The sequence below is a fragment of the Silene latifolia genome, chromosome 8 (assembly GCF_048544455.1).
Source record: "Silene latifolia isolate original U9 population chromosome 8, ASM4854445v1, whole genome shotgun sequence".
Classification (NCBI taxonomy): domain Eukaryota; kingdom Viridiplantae; phylum Streptophyta; class Magnoliopsida; order Caryophyllales; family Caryophyllaceae; genus Silene; species Silene latifolia.
In genome coordinates this window covers 6,642,374-6,659,878 of record NC_133533.1, presented here as the reverse complement: position 1 = coordinate 6,659,878, position 17,505 = coordinate 6,642,374, and the positions used below count along the sequence as shown (strand labels likewise).

The following is a 17,505-nucleotide window of genomic DNA, read 5'->3' as shown; positions in this document are numbered from 1 at the left end:
CTAACTTAACTGTTAAACTTAGGTAGTCTGGTACTCATGACTCGGGTTCAAACCATGTCATCATTATATTTGCCCATGTGGCCGCTCACTTTGCATCAAAAGGAAAAAACCTTAGCTAAGAGTATAAGAGAGACCGATATTAAAAGTCCGTAACTGCGTAAGGACATATATGTAAATATATATATTTCATTTTAAATTCAATTAATAAAAACTACTTCATATTTCGTTTATATTAAAAGATGGTAAGGCCCTTAGACAACACTGAAATTGATGTGACCCAATGCAATATACGATGTACTTATTATCGAGTTTATTATTTTGTTACCTATCGAATAATTCACATTAAAAAAATCACGAGTTAAACACTTGAAGTAACGGTTGAGTACGACTTCAACGTCTAGAATTGAGGTAGAAGACAAACAAGATTAAGTCAATCTAAAAATAGGCAAAGGAAGAAGACTATAGAGAAAAAGAAATCACGACGTAATTTTAGTAAATCCAAAGTCAAACTTTGGTCAACTATCATGTCATGCTCACAACATGCACATGTATGAAAGACGATGTGTAATGTATTAACGCTGATTGGTGCATTAGCTAGTTCGTCTCAAACTCAAAGCTCCGTCCTTGATCATGGCCTCACCGTTGCAAAATCATCGAACAATACGTGTCGCAGTCGGAAAAAAACTCGTTAAATCTATTGTTAGACTAATTTTACCATAATTTTTTACAATTCCGGCCAAAGTTGGTACTAAGGTACCCTAAGTATAAAAAAAAGTATAGCTCGCATTCACACATTCAATCACTCTATACATACACACACGACCTTTTATCGAAACCTCCCTCACCTACCGTCATTGTTAATCGCCCGGTTCTCGGCAGACCTTTAATCTGTTCCCACCCTTATTAACAGTATGTAACCAAAGCCCTTTTTATCTTAGCCAAATCTACTTTTCATACCACTGCTCCTTCTCCTACTACAAGAATCTTACGAATTTACGATTTAATAACTTTGTGATCACTCAAAAATACGTATAGGCCGGCTAGTTGAAATTATACGATCAATGATTATAACATCATAAACCTACAAGGTTTTTTCATAAGTCGCTTCCTAAACCTAATCAAATTTTGAGTTTATTGTTTTAGCCTCTCAAGAACATACCGCGCCCAATCCAATATATTTGATTAACCTGCACAATTTATCTAAATTCATGGGAAAAAATCGAAAAAAGTCCATTCCATATAAGTTCTAACACTTTTACATTACCGCTTCTAACTCGAAACCTCTAGTAAAGTAGATCTAGCCTCCTTTTTTTTTCCTATGGCCTCCTCTTTAATGCAAGCATAGCATTACCTACTCATGAACGTACAATAACCATCTACGAAGTATATATAATAACTATGCAATTATGCAATGGTCACCCTCACTCTAACAAGCAAATACGTATGGCATTGCACGTACCATTACTACCATACCTCCTTTAAAGGGTACACCTCATCAATTCCATCCAACTATCCAACATCATCTGTCCCTTAGGACAGATGCATACCTGTTAATATGATCAATTGCCGTCAATAAGTACATTCTTGATGGCTTCCCTTGAATCTTAGTCACATTATATGAAAACATTAACGGACATTATTCCTCTTAAGCTGAAAGTGGGTTAAATATGCTCCAACTTGTACACTGATCTGTATATTGGGTAAATAAATTCTTTTGTTAGTTCGTAGACATCCTCCTTTTATCCCATCTATCATACTTAATCTGTTTAAGTAAGACGGATTATCATTTTAAACAAGAATTCGTGATATGAATAATAGTTGATTTACTGCAAGATCGTTGTAGGCGTGAATGGACCTCACAATGGCCTAGCAATGTTATACTCTGTATCGACAACATTAAAATATGGAACATAAATGATTATAACATCGTTATACTTCACATAATAACAGTCTTATTTAAAATTTTCAGTATGAAATGATCTTAAAATCTTCTCATATGGCTTCTTAACGTATATGTATAACTCTAGGACACACGTTAGAAAAATTGAAACTTTAATGCGACGGATAAGTTTCCACACTACAATTAAACAAGGTATAGTACATTTAATAATTTATGTATGTAGGCTCCAAGAGCTCAACATATAACATCACATTTCTTTGTCCTTCTCTCAATATTATTATAATTATTCTCATAATCATCTTTGTTATAAGCATTGATGGTTCTCTGTAATTGCGGTGGGTAGTTGGAGAAACAAACATATTTTCTTTTAAAACACAAAAAACCCTACAAAAGTTATTTAAAAGGAAGCACAAAAGTGAGTTAGTTGAAGAAAGTTTCAACTCCCCAATCTCTTTTACAAGATCCCAAAGAAAAATTTGGAAAAAAAGAACTATTATTTTACAAAATTAGGTTTGTTTTAAAAACATAATTTTTTTTTAAGACAGATATACATATCTGTCTTAAACAATAAATCGGATCAAATACATGGATGAAACAAAGAGCTAAATACCTAAGAAATAACAAATTTTTATCCTATTTTTCTGTATAGGAAAGTATTTTACTCGTTTTACACTTAAGACGGATATGACTGTTTTAAGGAAGAACAATTATTTTAAAATTACTAGTGACATAAGCGTATTATAAGTGATTAGTGAAAGTTGGCAAGATGGTCAACTCATCCAACAAACATAAGTCAAAATTTTACTTTTTAATCTAAATTAATTAATTAATTATCTAATTTTCTATAGCTTTGCCCCACAAAACAATCAAGTTGTTTATTTTGTAGTATACTTTTCTATGATTCTTGAGTCCTTTATAAGTAGAGTCCCTAGATAGAGTTTAGATTTACCACACACTCAACATTTTACATATTTCTTCAACTTTGTTTCCTAGAATTCTCCTTAATTAACCTTTGTTTTTAGGCCAAATATTAAAAATGGGTGAAATTGCAAGGGCTAATGGAAACCATGAAGTTAGTGTAAATGTTAAGGAGGGTGATCTTCCAATTTCTTCATCTTCATTGGACTCTTCCTCTTGCTTAAGTGTTCCTTTCTTGCAAAAGGTACATATATACTCCCTCCGTCTCATCAATTTATCAATTTGTTTACCTTTTATATTCTCTGTAACGATTATTTTCTTATTCTGGTTGCATTTTTGTTGTATTTATTTCAACAAATTCTCATATTAGACAGTCTTGTGAATTAACAGATTAATTTGTTATTGTTATTTCAAACTTCTTTGTCTAAAATTACTAATTTCCTTACAATTTTAAAACATATCACAAAATATTTCCAAAGAAAATATTCAACAAAAACTTTATTTTGTCAAAGGGACAAATTTACAAACTTTACCTTTTCTCCTAACAACATAAGACCTTTTTACAATATTCTAACATTGAGATCACTATAATAGTCTGGTGGCGTAAACTCATTTTCCTTTCTGCTTGACATAAAACACAGATGATCGCAGAAGTTCTAGGGACGTATTTCCTAATATTCGCCGGGTGTGGCTCAGTAACAGTCAATATGGACTCGAACAAAATGATAACATTTCCCGGAATAGCAATAGTTTGGGGATTGGTCGTTATGGTTATGATTTATGCCGTCGGACATATTTCCGGTGCTCATTTTAATCCTGCAGTCACCGTTGCTTTTGCTATTTGCCGAAGATTTCCATGGAAACAGGTTTGACCTTGTTACAGTTAATCTTACATGACTAGAAAATGACAGTATTGTACAACTGTCGTATTTAATTTTCTCAACTGTTTATACCTACCTCAAATTAAATACATTTCAAATATTTTCGTGAATTTTATTATATACGCAAATTCTTAAATAAGATGGTAATTCGATAAATTTCTTTTAATATACACGAAAATTGACTCACAATGTTAACATGATGAGACTGTTTCTCAGGAGAATTACGTTATAAGACGCTATTATATTAAATCGGTAGGTTAAGTGGTTAGGCACTTAAATTAATTAGATTGTTTGGGTGAGTGTTATTGTACGTTGAGTGTATTTGTGTACCAAATCATGTACCTAATAAATCCTAACTAAGGACGTTATAAGCTGGTATCGAGTTTTTTTCTGCAATATTCTCTTACAGTAATAATAAATATACTGCAACGACATTTTACAATTTAACTGGTAGACTGGTGGTACTATCTCATTATTCATAGAATACGATTTAGATGCGTGACGGAATTTTGAGATCCGTTTGTAGAAAAGAAAAACAAAGTAGAGTATTTGGGTTAGTTGGTCATCATAATAAAGGAATTAAAATGACTAAATTCTGCTAAGAATCACGTGTTGTAAATAAATGGCATGTTACTAATATTACACCTTAGCTATTTGATGTGTAAAGTTTAAATATTGTTTTCTAATGTTTATCCAATAATTAATTATCATGAACACGAAATTTCGTGCGTATCTCATGAACATGCACACGGGTATCATATATCATACAAAATTATGCCGTGTGTGTATTGCGTACGTAATTCGTTCAACTTTGTTAGAATTTTGACTTTTCATGTTCACATGCAACGAGAGAAAAATTGACTACGTTTGAGAATCGATTAGTCTTGTATCAGACCGTCTATATGTTCAATCAGTTATTATGCACATGACGTTTTGATATGAAGTGAGCATGTTGTTTGTAAATCGATCGTATACTGTGTTTTTGGGTATGAGCAGTGGCGGATTTAGGGGGTTAATTAGCAGAGTCGCTCACCCTCGCTGGACAGTGGAGAAAACGGAAATTTTGGTTAAAATTTTCAAAATATTTTCAAATTTGTCTTATAACATTATTTTGTCAATAATACTTACAATTAGGGTTTTTTTATGATGATTTAATTTAATGTGATGGATATATGGCAGGTACCGGCATATGTGCTCAGCCAAGTTCTAGGAGCAACACTAGCAAGTGGTACACTTCGACTTATATTTCATGGACATCAAACTCAATTTGCCGGAACATTACCTTCTGGATCGAACCTCCAATCACTTGTTGTCGAATTTATAATCACTTTCTACCTCATGTTCGTCATTTCTGGTGTCGCCACTGATAATCGAGCGGTTAGTATTCCATTCTTCATTGATTTGATACCATTCTGTGGCGCTTTTATAAAAATTACAATTAAAATATGACATTAAATTATTACAAATGGTGGTCTGCAATAATCACTCTATCCTATCAATAATCCTAATTAAATCCAACCTAACCACCATACCTTCTAATAACAAACCAGCTGATATTTTAAGATGTTTATGTGTATCAAATAAACCAAGTACTTGATTCATCACTTGAAAATATTACATATAAACATCACATATACCAACTAGATTGTCCAAAAACTATCAAATATTCCAACATAAACTTCACAAAATATCATTTGGTTCGTTATTAGAAGGTATGATACTTAGGTTAGATTTAATTGAGATTATTAATAGAATGGAGTAATTATTGCAGACCACCAATAAGATGGATTATTGTTATGAAATAACCCTAAAAATTATTTGAATTTGAAATTAGATATCCATAGTGTCAAATATCTAATTGAAGGTGGTCAAGATCATATAACGTTGTGACAGGACTCCTTAGTCTATGCAACAACTTTGTGATGTAATATAATTTAACTTAGGTAAGCAAGCTCAAAATGTTGATTCGGACAGCAATAATTCTACCTTAATTAATACGGAGTAGCAAGTTTTTCGAGATAATTCGCTAGAAAAACAAAACTATATATTTGTTCATCATTACTATAAAACTGTCTTATAAAAGAATTTACACAAATTGGCGTCACGACCCCACCCTATGTTGCTACAAAAAAAAGTGCACAATTGACCTATTATATCATTGCCTTATTAGGTACATAATTCAGTTGCTAGTGGATATATAATGGATCATCCATTTAAATTCGATTGTTCTCATGTTATATTAATACGACACGATACTAATCATATCGTATTGTCTTAAATTAGATCTATTAAAATAAATGGTTCTAGTGTTTTTCTACAACTAACGACCCGATATGCGGGGATTTTACGTATCGTTTCAGGATCGTCATAATAAATATTTTATGATACGTAATTATGTATACGGACATATCTAATTGTATTTTATTTATTTAATGTGTTGCTTGTACAGATTGGAGAACTTGCTGGTCTAGCTGTTGGAGCCACAATCTTGCTTAACGTGATGTTTGCAGGGTAATTTATTTATGTTTTAAGCCCTTTTCTCGCTATTGTCATTCATAAATACAAAATTATGTACTCCTTAGAAGATTCCGTAAAATAACAAGGACCTTAATTATGTCGAGATGAGACTGCCCTGATCCCTCTGGTTCAGTGTAAAATTATCATTAGACCCCCTTAGCCCGTTGCTCAATGATTCAATCTTAAATATTCACACACGAACTGAATTGTTTACGTGTCTGTCCCCTTAGCGCTTACTCCAAAATCCGTCATTGACTACTAAGAGCAATAATTGGTGATCTATCTGTTAATATTTAATTTAATTGAAGAGGTCCATGAAAATGTGCCATAAGCTAAGGTCAAAGTCATACAATTGTAAATAATATGGACCTATAATTAATTATTATATTATTAAGACAATAATTACGATATTAATATTAATTTTAAGTGTGAACAAATCTAATCGATTAATTAATGACAACAATAATGCAGGCCGATATCAGGAGCATCAATGAACCCGGCAAGGAGTCTAGGACCGGCCATTGTATCAAACCATTACACGGGTTTATGGATATACATAGTCGGACCAATGGCCGGGGCAATATGTGGTGCATTGGTCTACAATCTCATTCGATTCACAGATAAGCCATTGCGCGAGATCACTAAGAGTGGATCCTTCCTCAAGGCTAAAGGTTCCTCTGTTGGACGCAACTCTCGCTAACTCGACAACAATTATTGATCGTTCACTATAACAAGAGACTCGTCGGAGAGTATGATTAATGGTCTTATGTTAGTTATTTAGCTTTGTTTTCATTTTTCGCCTATTTAGTATATAACTATATATATAATTATATTTGCAGTCGGTTTTAATTTACATCTTCATATCAACGAGCAAGTTTAAGCTTAGTATGAATGTATGGTATGTTATGAATGTATTTTAGTAGTACGTATAGATGTATTATGGGGTTTATATTAAAGATGTACTCCAGTTTTCCGTACTCCACCAACTTAATCTTATCGCTTGTTTATTTCATTGTGTTTTCTTTTGTTTTGTTCAAAGATGGCTCGTAATCTAGCTCAAAGAGCCATTATCTTGTAAGACCGTTGTAACATTTCCATTTGTCAAAAAAGAGAGAAAAAGATTTTGTTATGGAATTTCAGCAATTTGAATTAATTTAGTTATTGTGGGCCTAAATTGCCAAAGGCCCAATCACTGTTTTAGTTCTGACTAATGGATTAAGTAGAGTTTCTTGAATATGACCCGTTTTAGGTCGAAGTGGGCTTATTTAACGAAGAGTATCGCCTACCTACAGTTAGGGCAATCTCCTCCGAAATATGAAAGTCAATTTAATGGGTAGACTTATATAATCTGGCTGCAGATTGGCTTGCTAATCGTGGAGTAAACTCAAACACCGTTTCGACCCTACTAGATTATCCTCCTACCAGTCCTATGGAGTTACGTTCTACTTTACACGAAGACATTCTTGGGTAGTTATTCCAGTGTAATAGATAACTAGTGTAGGTCCCGTGCTATATCACGGTATTTTTAAGATGAAATTTATAAAGAGGAACTTTTAATAAAATTATTTGCATAAATTAAAGCTACTTTTAATTTAATGTTATATTATACTAAATATAATAATAGTAAGTAGATAGAAAAGAAAGTTTACTATTAATAATAACACTATAATGTTAAATCGATAAGGAGAACTAATTTATGAAATTAAGTTAGATGTAAAATCTACCTATTAGCTTATTAAGAAAACTGGTAAAAATATTATACTACGCGTCTAAAAAGACAATTTACAAATTATTAAAACTAACATTTTTACTTTCTATTTTCTATAAGAAAATACATAAAAATTGTTATACATTATTTAAAAAATACTTCATACTCCATATACTCCATATTACTAAAATAAAGATTTCATAATTCGAGAGTGCAATTGATATGTTGTAAAATTGCATAATATATTAGGGGGTAATTGATTGTGATTGCATATTTTCGGGATAATATTGTAAAGATTGCATAATTTGAGAAGTTGTTTCCATGTATAGGATTGCATTTATTCAAAAAGTCAAAGCATACATTTGTTTCCATGTATAGGTTTTCAATTGATTCAAATCATACGTTAGACTTAACGCAAAAGCAAATTTGATTTATTAAAAGTCGACGGCCCAACTTAGATTGGCCCATCAAAGAGTAGTGTAAGTTAGGCGGGAAAACTACTTGAGAATTTTATTCTCTTAGTAGTAGGGGAGATTAGTCTTTCAGGACTCACCCTTCTAATATACCCAAAAAAGGTTTGGTTTTTTCATTCGAAAGAGTTAGGAATCGAACCCCTTACCATTTGTCATACCATAATAAAATATACTCTTATAAAACTCATCAAGGTAAACATGACAATATAAGCATAATATTGATTGATTATTGATTAACACAATTACCAAGAAATCGATTGCTTCCCCGAAATGCTCAAGGATGTGTTTGAGAATAATTATTTAATAATCTTATTACACCATTAGATCGTAGTATAATCTAGGCATGAAATCACTAGCTACTTCAATTAATTTAGGAAATCTACTCTAAGAAAATAAAAACCAATAAAAAATATTTTATGAGACGATATCATGATAAAACTGGTAAATCAGATAAGTTATTATCATGCTTTGGGTGGCGGAGCTTGACCTCCAATCCCAGGGAAGGGGAATGGCAAACCACCACCGCTACCACCACCAATAGGTGGAAAGGGAAAAGGAAATGGAAGAGGGAATGGCAAACCACCACCACCTGCACTGGCACGAGAGCAAATGGCCTTAAGATAAGGAGCGACAAAGGGAGTTAGAGGGAACAATGACGGCAAACAAGCGTCATTAATCTCATCTAACGCGTTACAGCACGCGGCACTTGGCTTTCCAAATTTGGTCCATACGTCCGTCAGGCACACTGAACCCTTGGTCGCGGTTTGGGCACATTTTTTTGGATCAATTGCCTCCGGATTTAAGGGTCTACTAGCCTTTCCTGGTTGGAAAGACAAAAGTATGCATGAAATGAGAATAAAGATCTTAAACATTGTGAATTTTTACGTTGGAATATAATGTTTTGGTACAAACTTATTTTTACGTTGATTATTTGATTGTGCATGTGCATGGATTTATAGAATTATAGGGTAAGTTTATTTGAGGGTTTCTATTCAATAAATTTTTAATAGTGTAGTCTTACGTGAAACAGTTTTGTTTTAATTACTAAACAGTTGTTACTATTACTTTGTAATTAACATGAATGTAATTTGTTTGACCTTATTCTTTGGATGAATTAAAATGATTCATTGATTTCTTTTTTTAAAAGCGTTATTACGTAGGAACAATTGAACATTCGTGACATTGGCATGTGGTGGACAAATAATCAACCAAATTTCAATAGAAAACGGTTTTATGATAATATTATTTTGCAATTTAGTCGACTTTCAGTAAAGGAGTTAATTAATATAGCTGAAGTTTTTGGCATAATAAAATTGTCTTGCACTCGAAAAAAATATGAAAATGTTTTTTTTTTAACAATATTCTCTTAATTAAATAAAGTAAAACTCGCTAAAACCAATTAAATTAAAAGATAATTCATACGTAACCAAGTGGTGTTAGTCCAGTGGTAGCCGGGTTAAACCTTGAATCTTGCAGAAATGCAGGAGTTGAGAGGTCCCGGGTTCGACTACCAGCTGGGGCGATGATCACATGGCCACTGCAGCCCCCGAAAGGGGTGACTTACATGGTCCATGTGGTGGTGCGGGAATGCATGGGCTCGGGTGGACTCAACCCCTCGTCATAAAAATAATAATAATAATAATAATAATAATAATAATAATAATAATTCATACTTCGTATTATTGTGTAAGCCCTATAAAACAAACAAATGTTTTTTTTTTTTTTTTGTATTGACGATCAGAGTATCCCTACCAATAGTTAGAGCAATTTCCTTCGGGGCACTGAATGTAAACTTAATGGGCAGATCCCTCTCAAACTTATTAGGCCGCACCCTTGATCACTTGTTTAAGATATAAAAGCCCTTACTACTCATACTACCCAGCTTTGGTCGAAAATAAGCAAGTAGCAACCTTTAAGTATGTGGCTTAGCTTATAGACTGAAAATTTTATTAGACACCAAATTAACGACCAAATTTTTAAATAAATAAGACTCTCATACGTGAGATTGTTATGAAAATGATCCACTTAATGAAATTTATTTATAGGTTGTGTAATTTGATTTGTAATAATTTGTGTTTCTTGTTTTAAGGCAATCACTTGTGTAGTTGCATTGTGCTTGTGTATTCAAGATTTTTACTTAAATTATGCATATATATTTGGTGGCAATGAGGCATGCTTGACCCTTTGACTCGTTGACTCATCGTCATATCTTATGATAAAATGAAAAAAATGTATTATCCGCTGTATCGTTTCAATTGTATCAGATGTTCGTAAGTTTGTTCTCGAAGTTAATAGACATGATAAATTGTACTAATGGTCATTGTGTTTCTTATGACAATATGTATGACAGCTTAGATCAGTTGATGCTTGATTTGTATCAATCCTTTGTACGGAGTATATAATTTAGGCGCTGTTTGGTAAACAGCATATTGGCCAAATTTTAGCATATTCAAGGCTTTTAGCATGTTTGACCAATCAATATGCTAATTTTAGTGTTTGGTAACAAGATATTGTGAAAACAAACAAGATATTTGGGGTCAATATCTTTGTTTTACAATATCTTCGCTTTACTCCCAAAGATATTGGTTAGCATATTGTAAAATAGGAAATTTTTCTCCATTTTACAAAGAAAACTAACAATCTACTAATCGTAATCTGCCAATTACCAAACACTCAAATCAATTCTGCTAATTATAATATGCTAGTCAAACCTTCTGATAAAATCTGCCATTTATAATCTGCTTTTGCAATCTGCTTATGCTGAAATTAATCCGCTATTTACCAAACAGGGCCTTAGACTTGATGAATAATTCAGGAAACAAATGAAAACAACACTATATAAGAGATAAAACATGATAAAAGTTATTATGATTAATGAATAATTTATTACACAATTAGATCGTGACATAATTTAGTGAGAAATCGTCACTAGCTAGCTACTTTGCTAGAAGGTATACACTCAGAAAAACAAAAACACTAAAAATTCTATTGTAAATAAATTAATGACGAAGTCTGATGAGACAATCTCGTGATAAGACTGATAGCAGATTGCAAGAGTTATTATATTACTCTTTAGGTGGTGGTGGAGCACGACCTCCAATCCCAGGGAACGGGAATGGCAAACCACCACCACCAATAGGTGGAAAAGGGAAAGGGAAAGGAAACGGGATTGGCAGAACACCACTTCCACCACCACCGCTTTTACCGGAGCAAATGCCCTTAAGGAAAGGAGCGACAAATGGAGTTAAAGGGAACACTGAGGCCAAACAAGCGTTATTTATCTTGTCTAAGGCCTTACAACACGCGGCGCTTGGCTTTCCAAAATTGGTCCATATGTCCGTCAAGCACACCGCGCCCTTGGTCGCCACTTGAGCGCATTTTTGTGGATCAAATGCCTCCGAATTTAAGGGTCTACTAGCCTTTCCTGGTTGGAAAGACAAAATTATGCATGCAATGAGAATGAAAATCTTAAACATTGTGAATTTTTATTTTTAATTTAAAATGTTGTGGTACAAGTTTATTTCTACGTTGATTGATTATGCATGGATTTATAGCGCATGTTTCTTAGAAGGTTTCGATTGTAGTCTTAATTTCTTGAAACAGTTATAAACTAGTTTTAAACCCGTGAAATTCACGGACTGTTTTATACTTAGTGGTTAGATGATTACCTTTAAACTAATATTCCATATATTGTTAATAAACTTAAAGTCATATAAAAGTCGATATGGTATAAATGTAAAAAACAATAGATTGGAGTTGGTTATTTATACAATTCGTATCCATATTATTTTAACTAAATGATAAGTTATGAGTTTAAGACATGACTAAGATGTAGACCTGTCAAATTTCGACCCGACCCGACCTCACCCATTTTTTCCAGGGTTAAAACACGAAAATTTCTAGCAATAACCCGTTCGATATACAACCCGAAATGACCCATTAATTTAAGTGAAACCGACACGAACATGTCGACCCGTTGAGTCAAAGATAAATTAAAATATTTTTTATCAAAATATTAATATTTATTATATAATATATTTGAAAAAATAATTAAAATATTAAACATTGAATATGATTAAAATATTAATATTAAATATACTTTAGTTTTAAAAATATTTTTCCGATCTATAAATGGCGTTAGATACTAATTGTTAACCCGCACTTTGCCCCTAATAACTCGACCCATCACCCGTATGACTCGACCCGTATTTGAACCCACCGTACCCGACCTATATGACCCGACCCGTCCAACTCGTTTCAGATATATAGATAACATATATGATATATAATCGCACTAACTATCATAAATGTTAGTTAGAGTTATCGGTGGAACAATTATGGTTATTAACTTAAATATTTTACCGGCCATGGGTGGTGGGTAAAGGCGGATTTTGTGTTGTTCTTGTTTCGAGCCCGCTTACCTCTTAATCTATTAAAATTATTATTTTTCTACAATTTAATAAGTTGTTTATTTGTTAATATACCTATTGAAAAACAGTTTAAAATCTTGATTTATCAACTTCTTGTATGCGAAAAGATTCAAAATGTGATTTATGTTTATTGAATAATTTTTTACTCATCTATTAATTATTATTTCAATTTTCTCAAGGTATATTATAAAATATTTTCCTAATTTTGGTAGTTGATGGTCTAGATTGAAGTAATATGTATGGTAATGAGCTTAAGAAGTGACTTTGATAAATTTATATATGAATTTGGTTTTTCTTTCTTTTTCTTCTTTATTTAATTTAAATATTTTTTATATTATAAAAAGATGGATGGATAAAGTCGAGCCATGGAGAAATAATGGAATTGCAATATCTAAGTCGTCTACATTTCAGTAAAATATTTTGAACACTTTTGTTTCCCGATAAAAATGTAAACCTTGCAAAAAATAGAAATAGATGACATTGAATAATACATCCGAAAAAGAAAATATATAAATATTGAACGGGATAGAGGGAGTGATTATTTAACCCTTTCATAAGCCTAACTATATTAAAAAAAAAAATAAGACATTAAATTATAATATGATGATAACTGAACCAAAAAATGAGTTATTTAAGACAAAAAATGAGTTTTTCTAGATACTTTAAAACATTGGGAGAGACGGACGGTCTCTTTTTAAGTTATTGAGAGACCAATCTTTCGTACCCATTTTTTTTGTTTTTCGTGAACCTTTTATTGCTAATCATGACATAATAATTTCGTACCTATTTACATAATAAGTTTAAAATAGTCTCTTAATAAGCTTATTAAGAGACCATCTTTCAGGAGACCTATTAACCCTTTACAAATATAAGGTTTAACCAATTTTCTCTTTTTACCTTTTTAATTGAAAGGAACATGCTTAAAGATTAAAAATCAAGCAAGCCCACATAAAAAACTCGTTTTTCCTTATCTATCCTATGAGCCCTGAGCCCATACCTATGGCAGTGATCGTCCATTTCCGATCACAAATAGCCATCGTTCGACATAATCATTGATTCGTTGTTTACACCAACACTAAGCACCCATTTCTCCATCGTCGTTTTCCGACAACCGTGAGCGACCTTCCATCGATTACCGCTTGTCTATTTATAGGAACTCCTTTATCGGCAAATCTGGGTATTCTCTTAAACATGGATGACGATTGGCGATCATCGAGCGATGGCTTGTATTGGAGTAATTGTTTAAGCATCGGTTGCGGTGGTATCGATAAAGGAGTTCCAAAGGTTTAACTCACTTATCTGTTCCTCAATTATAGTGTCGTTCTAGTGGTTGTGAGTTGGTGACTTGGTGTAAGGGTGTCTTTGTCAGAGGGTGTGGTGGGTCCGTATGAAGGTTGATGGGTTCGAGTCTGGGGTCGTTCCGGTGGGTAGTATGGCGGATGGTTATTGGCAAATAGCGATGGTGGTGGTCGTTGATGATCTGTCATGGTCCGTGTATGGAGTATAGGGAGTATCCTTTATTATTTTTTTCCTTAATTACTCTTATTCTGCTATTTCATTGCTGAGATTGCCACGTCATTTGAGCTAATAATATATGCTGCCATGTCAGCAATGCACTTAGAGGATTAATATATATATAGATTAATTACTATTATAGGGTTATTACTATTTCTTGGTAATTGATGTAATAGATGTTTGGTCAAAGGTTAAGAAACGTTTTTTTTTTTAATTTTACGTAATGTTTTTGCTAGTGATAAGCCTTAAATTGGTCTTTTACTTAAATTAATACTCCCTTCGTAACAATGAATAGTTTACGTTAGATTTTCTTTCCCTTTGCAAAATAAAGTAAACGTAAACTATTTACTGGGACAGAAAAAGTAATAAGCACTTTCCCATTTTTGCTAGTGAATGAGGGAGGGCGCGATTATCCATCCATTCACTCCCCATTTATTTTACCTAAATCTTAAATTTTGTATGAAGGTTATATACCTTGACTACCAAAATGAGAAAATCTTGATATAAAATTTTGTAATTTGAATGCTCAGATAAGGCGTAATGTCAGTACATATAGAGGAAAAGTAGAATCGAACTTGTAACCTATTGTTACCTTATCTCGGTCATAAGCTACGAGAAAAAGATCTCTTCGGGAACGAGTTTTAATGCCCATGTTGTGACTTCTGAACGTGAGACCTAGCTATATGTCTAACATTTAATTTAATTTGTTCTTGTGTCCTTTGCTAGCGAAAAATACAAAATATTGATAAGAACATACTACTATACGACTATACGAGTACTAAATTGATGATGTCGGACTATAATACCATAATGGTAGACTGTCTAAACCAAATTTTTAAGTTGATAGTTGATACTGAATTTATAATTTAGTTCCTAGTATTTCTTAAATCCGAACAATATTAGTAATCTAGGTTTTGTCCTTATTCTCACGCGGTGTATTTACTCCCTCCATTCCGTTTATTTTTGTTATTAGTTCGACTTTTTTCAAACAAATTAAAGATGATGGATGTAGTAATTAGCTCTACTGAAATTACCATTGGTAGAGGGCCAGTATTTGTCTATTTACTTGTGCACAAATACTACTATATAACCAGTTGTATAATACGTAATTACGTATTGTACAACCCTATACATTAATCCGAGCTTATGTGCAATTTTTTTGAGTTTTATAAGAGTTTATTTTTTTTATGTTTAAGTGTGTAAGTTCAAAAACTTTAAAGCATAGCTCAAATTCTTTTTAACAAAACTCGAAAACTTTAGTACACGGCTCGGATTCTACACCATACAACTGTATACAACTGGTTGTATAATCTACTAATTGTTACTTGTGTGGTATTTGTGGTATTTATAGTGAACAGTTTACAATTGGCCTTGTGATTAAAGGAGGTTAAATAGCACCTCATTTTGATAGATGGGATAAGCAATTGGTTAGTTCATAGGCATTCTAGTGTTGTATCATTTAACTTATTTAACACGTTTTATACTTAAGACGCGTACAATTATGTTTGTAACCAAAAATTTGTGTATCACGGAAATAGTTGCTCTTTAATTTATAGTAATCACATTCCTTTATCTTTGAAATAATACGACTATTATTTCTTCCTTTATCCAGTTTATTTTTTGGATAATTGATATTATCCACTTATTAATACGTTCATTCTTATTCGTTTGTTCAATTAATACGAGTCTTTTTATTAGACTTCTTTATTTTGGGTTAATCCCGCTTCTCTTTTAAAAAAAAAAAAATATACGTTGATTCTTAACAATTTTACCGTGTACCATACACTCCATATCTAGCACAATATTCCTTCAAATTGTTTCAAATAAAACAATAATTCAAAATCAACAAAATGAAACAATCTATAGAATAATTTTATTACAAATCATCTCTAATTGAGCTAGAATATATTGATTAGGGTAATCCTTAATCACTAATACTCATGCCATGTACTATAGAGCATTTTCTTTCCGTAAATCCGTAATGCACCGTGTACGTAACTTGGCTAGACATGCAAACCCTTATGCCTTAGGTGGCGGGGGAGTACCGCCAATTGGTGGGAACAAAGGAAAAGGGAACCCGCCTGCACCACCACCAGCTGGTGGGGCAGGGAACGGGAAGAATGGAAACGGAAATGGAAATGGGAGATTACCAGTGCCAGTACCAGTACCACCACCGCTAGGCATAGAACATAGATTTTTAAGAACAGGACCTAAAAATCGAAAAGTTGGGAACAATTTGGGCAAACAAGAGGCTTCAATCTTCTCCAACGCCTTGCAACACGCGGCGCTTGGCTTTCCAAATTTGTCCCAATTGCTGATCAAGCATACCGCCGCTTTTTGGGCGGATTTGGCGCATTTTTTATGATCAAATGCTTTTGGAGTTAGGGTTCTTGAGGCATAACTTGTTTGGAGTAACAAAGTTATGCATGAGATAAGAATCAAACTCTTAAACATTGTGAATAATTTAGTATGGTACTTAATTATTTTCGATTCGGTTTTATTTGTGTTGAGTTTGAAAGTTCATGCATGGATTTATAGTAAAATTTTTGTAAGAAAACGTTTCTTTGGGATTAACTAGAGGTTCTTAATTGGTAATTTGTGTATGGATCCGTTCTTTGTTGTAATTGCGTTTCAAAGAGATTAATTAAATTGGATTTTGATTTACTTGCGTTAAAAACTTGAACAATGTTACGGAGTACTCCATTTGTTTGAGCTTTGTAAAAATTACGTGTTGCCTAGATTGTACTATTATAAGGACCATTTATTTCACGTGCATAATTTGTTGTAATATACAAAGGCAAGCTAAAGCTATATTTAGACATGTAAAATAGACTAGATCCGAAAAATCAACTAATGTAGCCGACACGCCTAAAACGTCGCTATTTAAGACGACCAAATTAACAATTTATATACCACAAAGCATACTAATTAACGCTAATTCTAAACTAGCAAAGTAGTAAGCAAGGGATCGAACCCAAGAAAAGGGGGGTTTTGCAATAGTGAAATTAAAAGAGCAATTAGAACAATTGTGACAAAGTAACAACAAATACTCCCTCCTATTTCCTTATATCTTCCCCTTTCTTTTGGGCACAAAAATAAAGTATTCTCGGAAATCGCGTTCGACGAATATTTCTAATTACCGTCGAAGCAAACCACAAAACGT

At 32.8% G+C, this 17,505-nt stretch overlaps 1 protein-coding gene across 1 annotated transcript; it reads left to right on the top strand.

Moving 5' to 3' along the window:
- The first annotated feature begins 2,326 nt into the window (after positions 1-2,326).
- LOC141596193 (aquaporin NIP1-1-like) lies at positions 2,327-7,228 on the top strand. The gene is made up of 5 exons (XM_074416293.1): positions 2,327-3,062; positions 3,460-3,684; positions 4,879-5,076; positions 6,149-6,210; positions 6,688-7,228. The coding sequence occupies exons 1-5, from the start codon at positions 2,937-2,939 to the stop codon at positions 6,914-6,916; spliced, it is 840 nt and encodes a 279-aa protein (XP_074272394.1). The 5' UTR covers positions 2,327-2,936; the 3' UTR covers positions 6,917-7,228.
- The last annotated feature ends 10,277 nt before the right edge of the window (positions 7,229-17,505 follow it).

Excerpts from the sequence above, each read along its gene's own strand:
- LOC141596193 (XM_074416293.1), top strand. The coding sequence starts at position 2,937 with ATGGGTGAAATTGCAAGGGCTAATGGAAACCATGAAGTTAGTGTAAAT. Across the intron at positions 3,685-4,878 it reads GAAGATTTCCATGGAAACAG|GTACCGGCATATGTGCTCAG; the intron begins GTTTGACCTTGT and ends GATATATGGCAG. Across the intron at positions 5,077-6,148 it reads TCGCCACTGATAATCGAGCG|ATTGGAGAACTTGCTGGTCT; the intron begins GTTAGTATTCCA and ends TTGCTTGTACAG.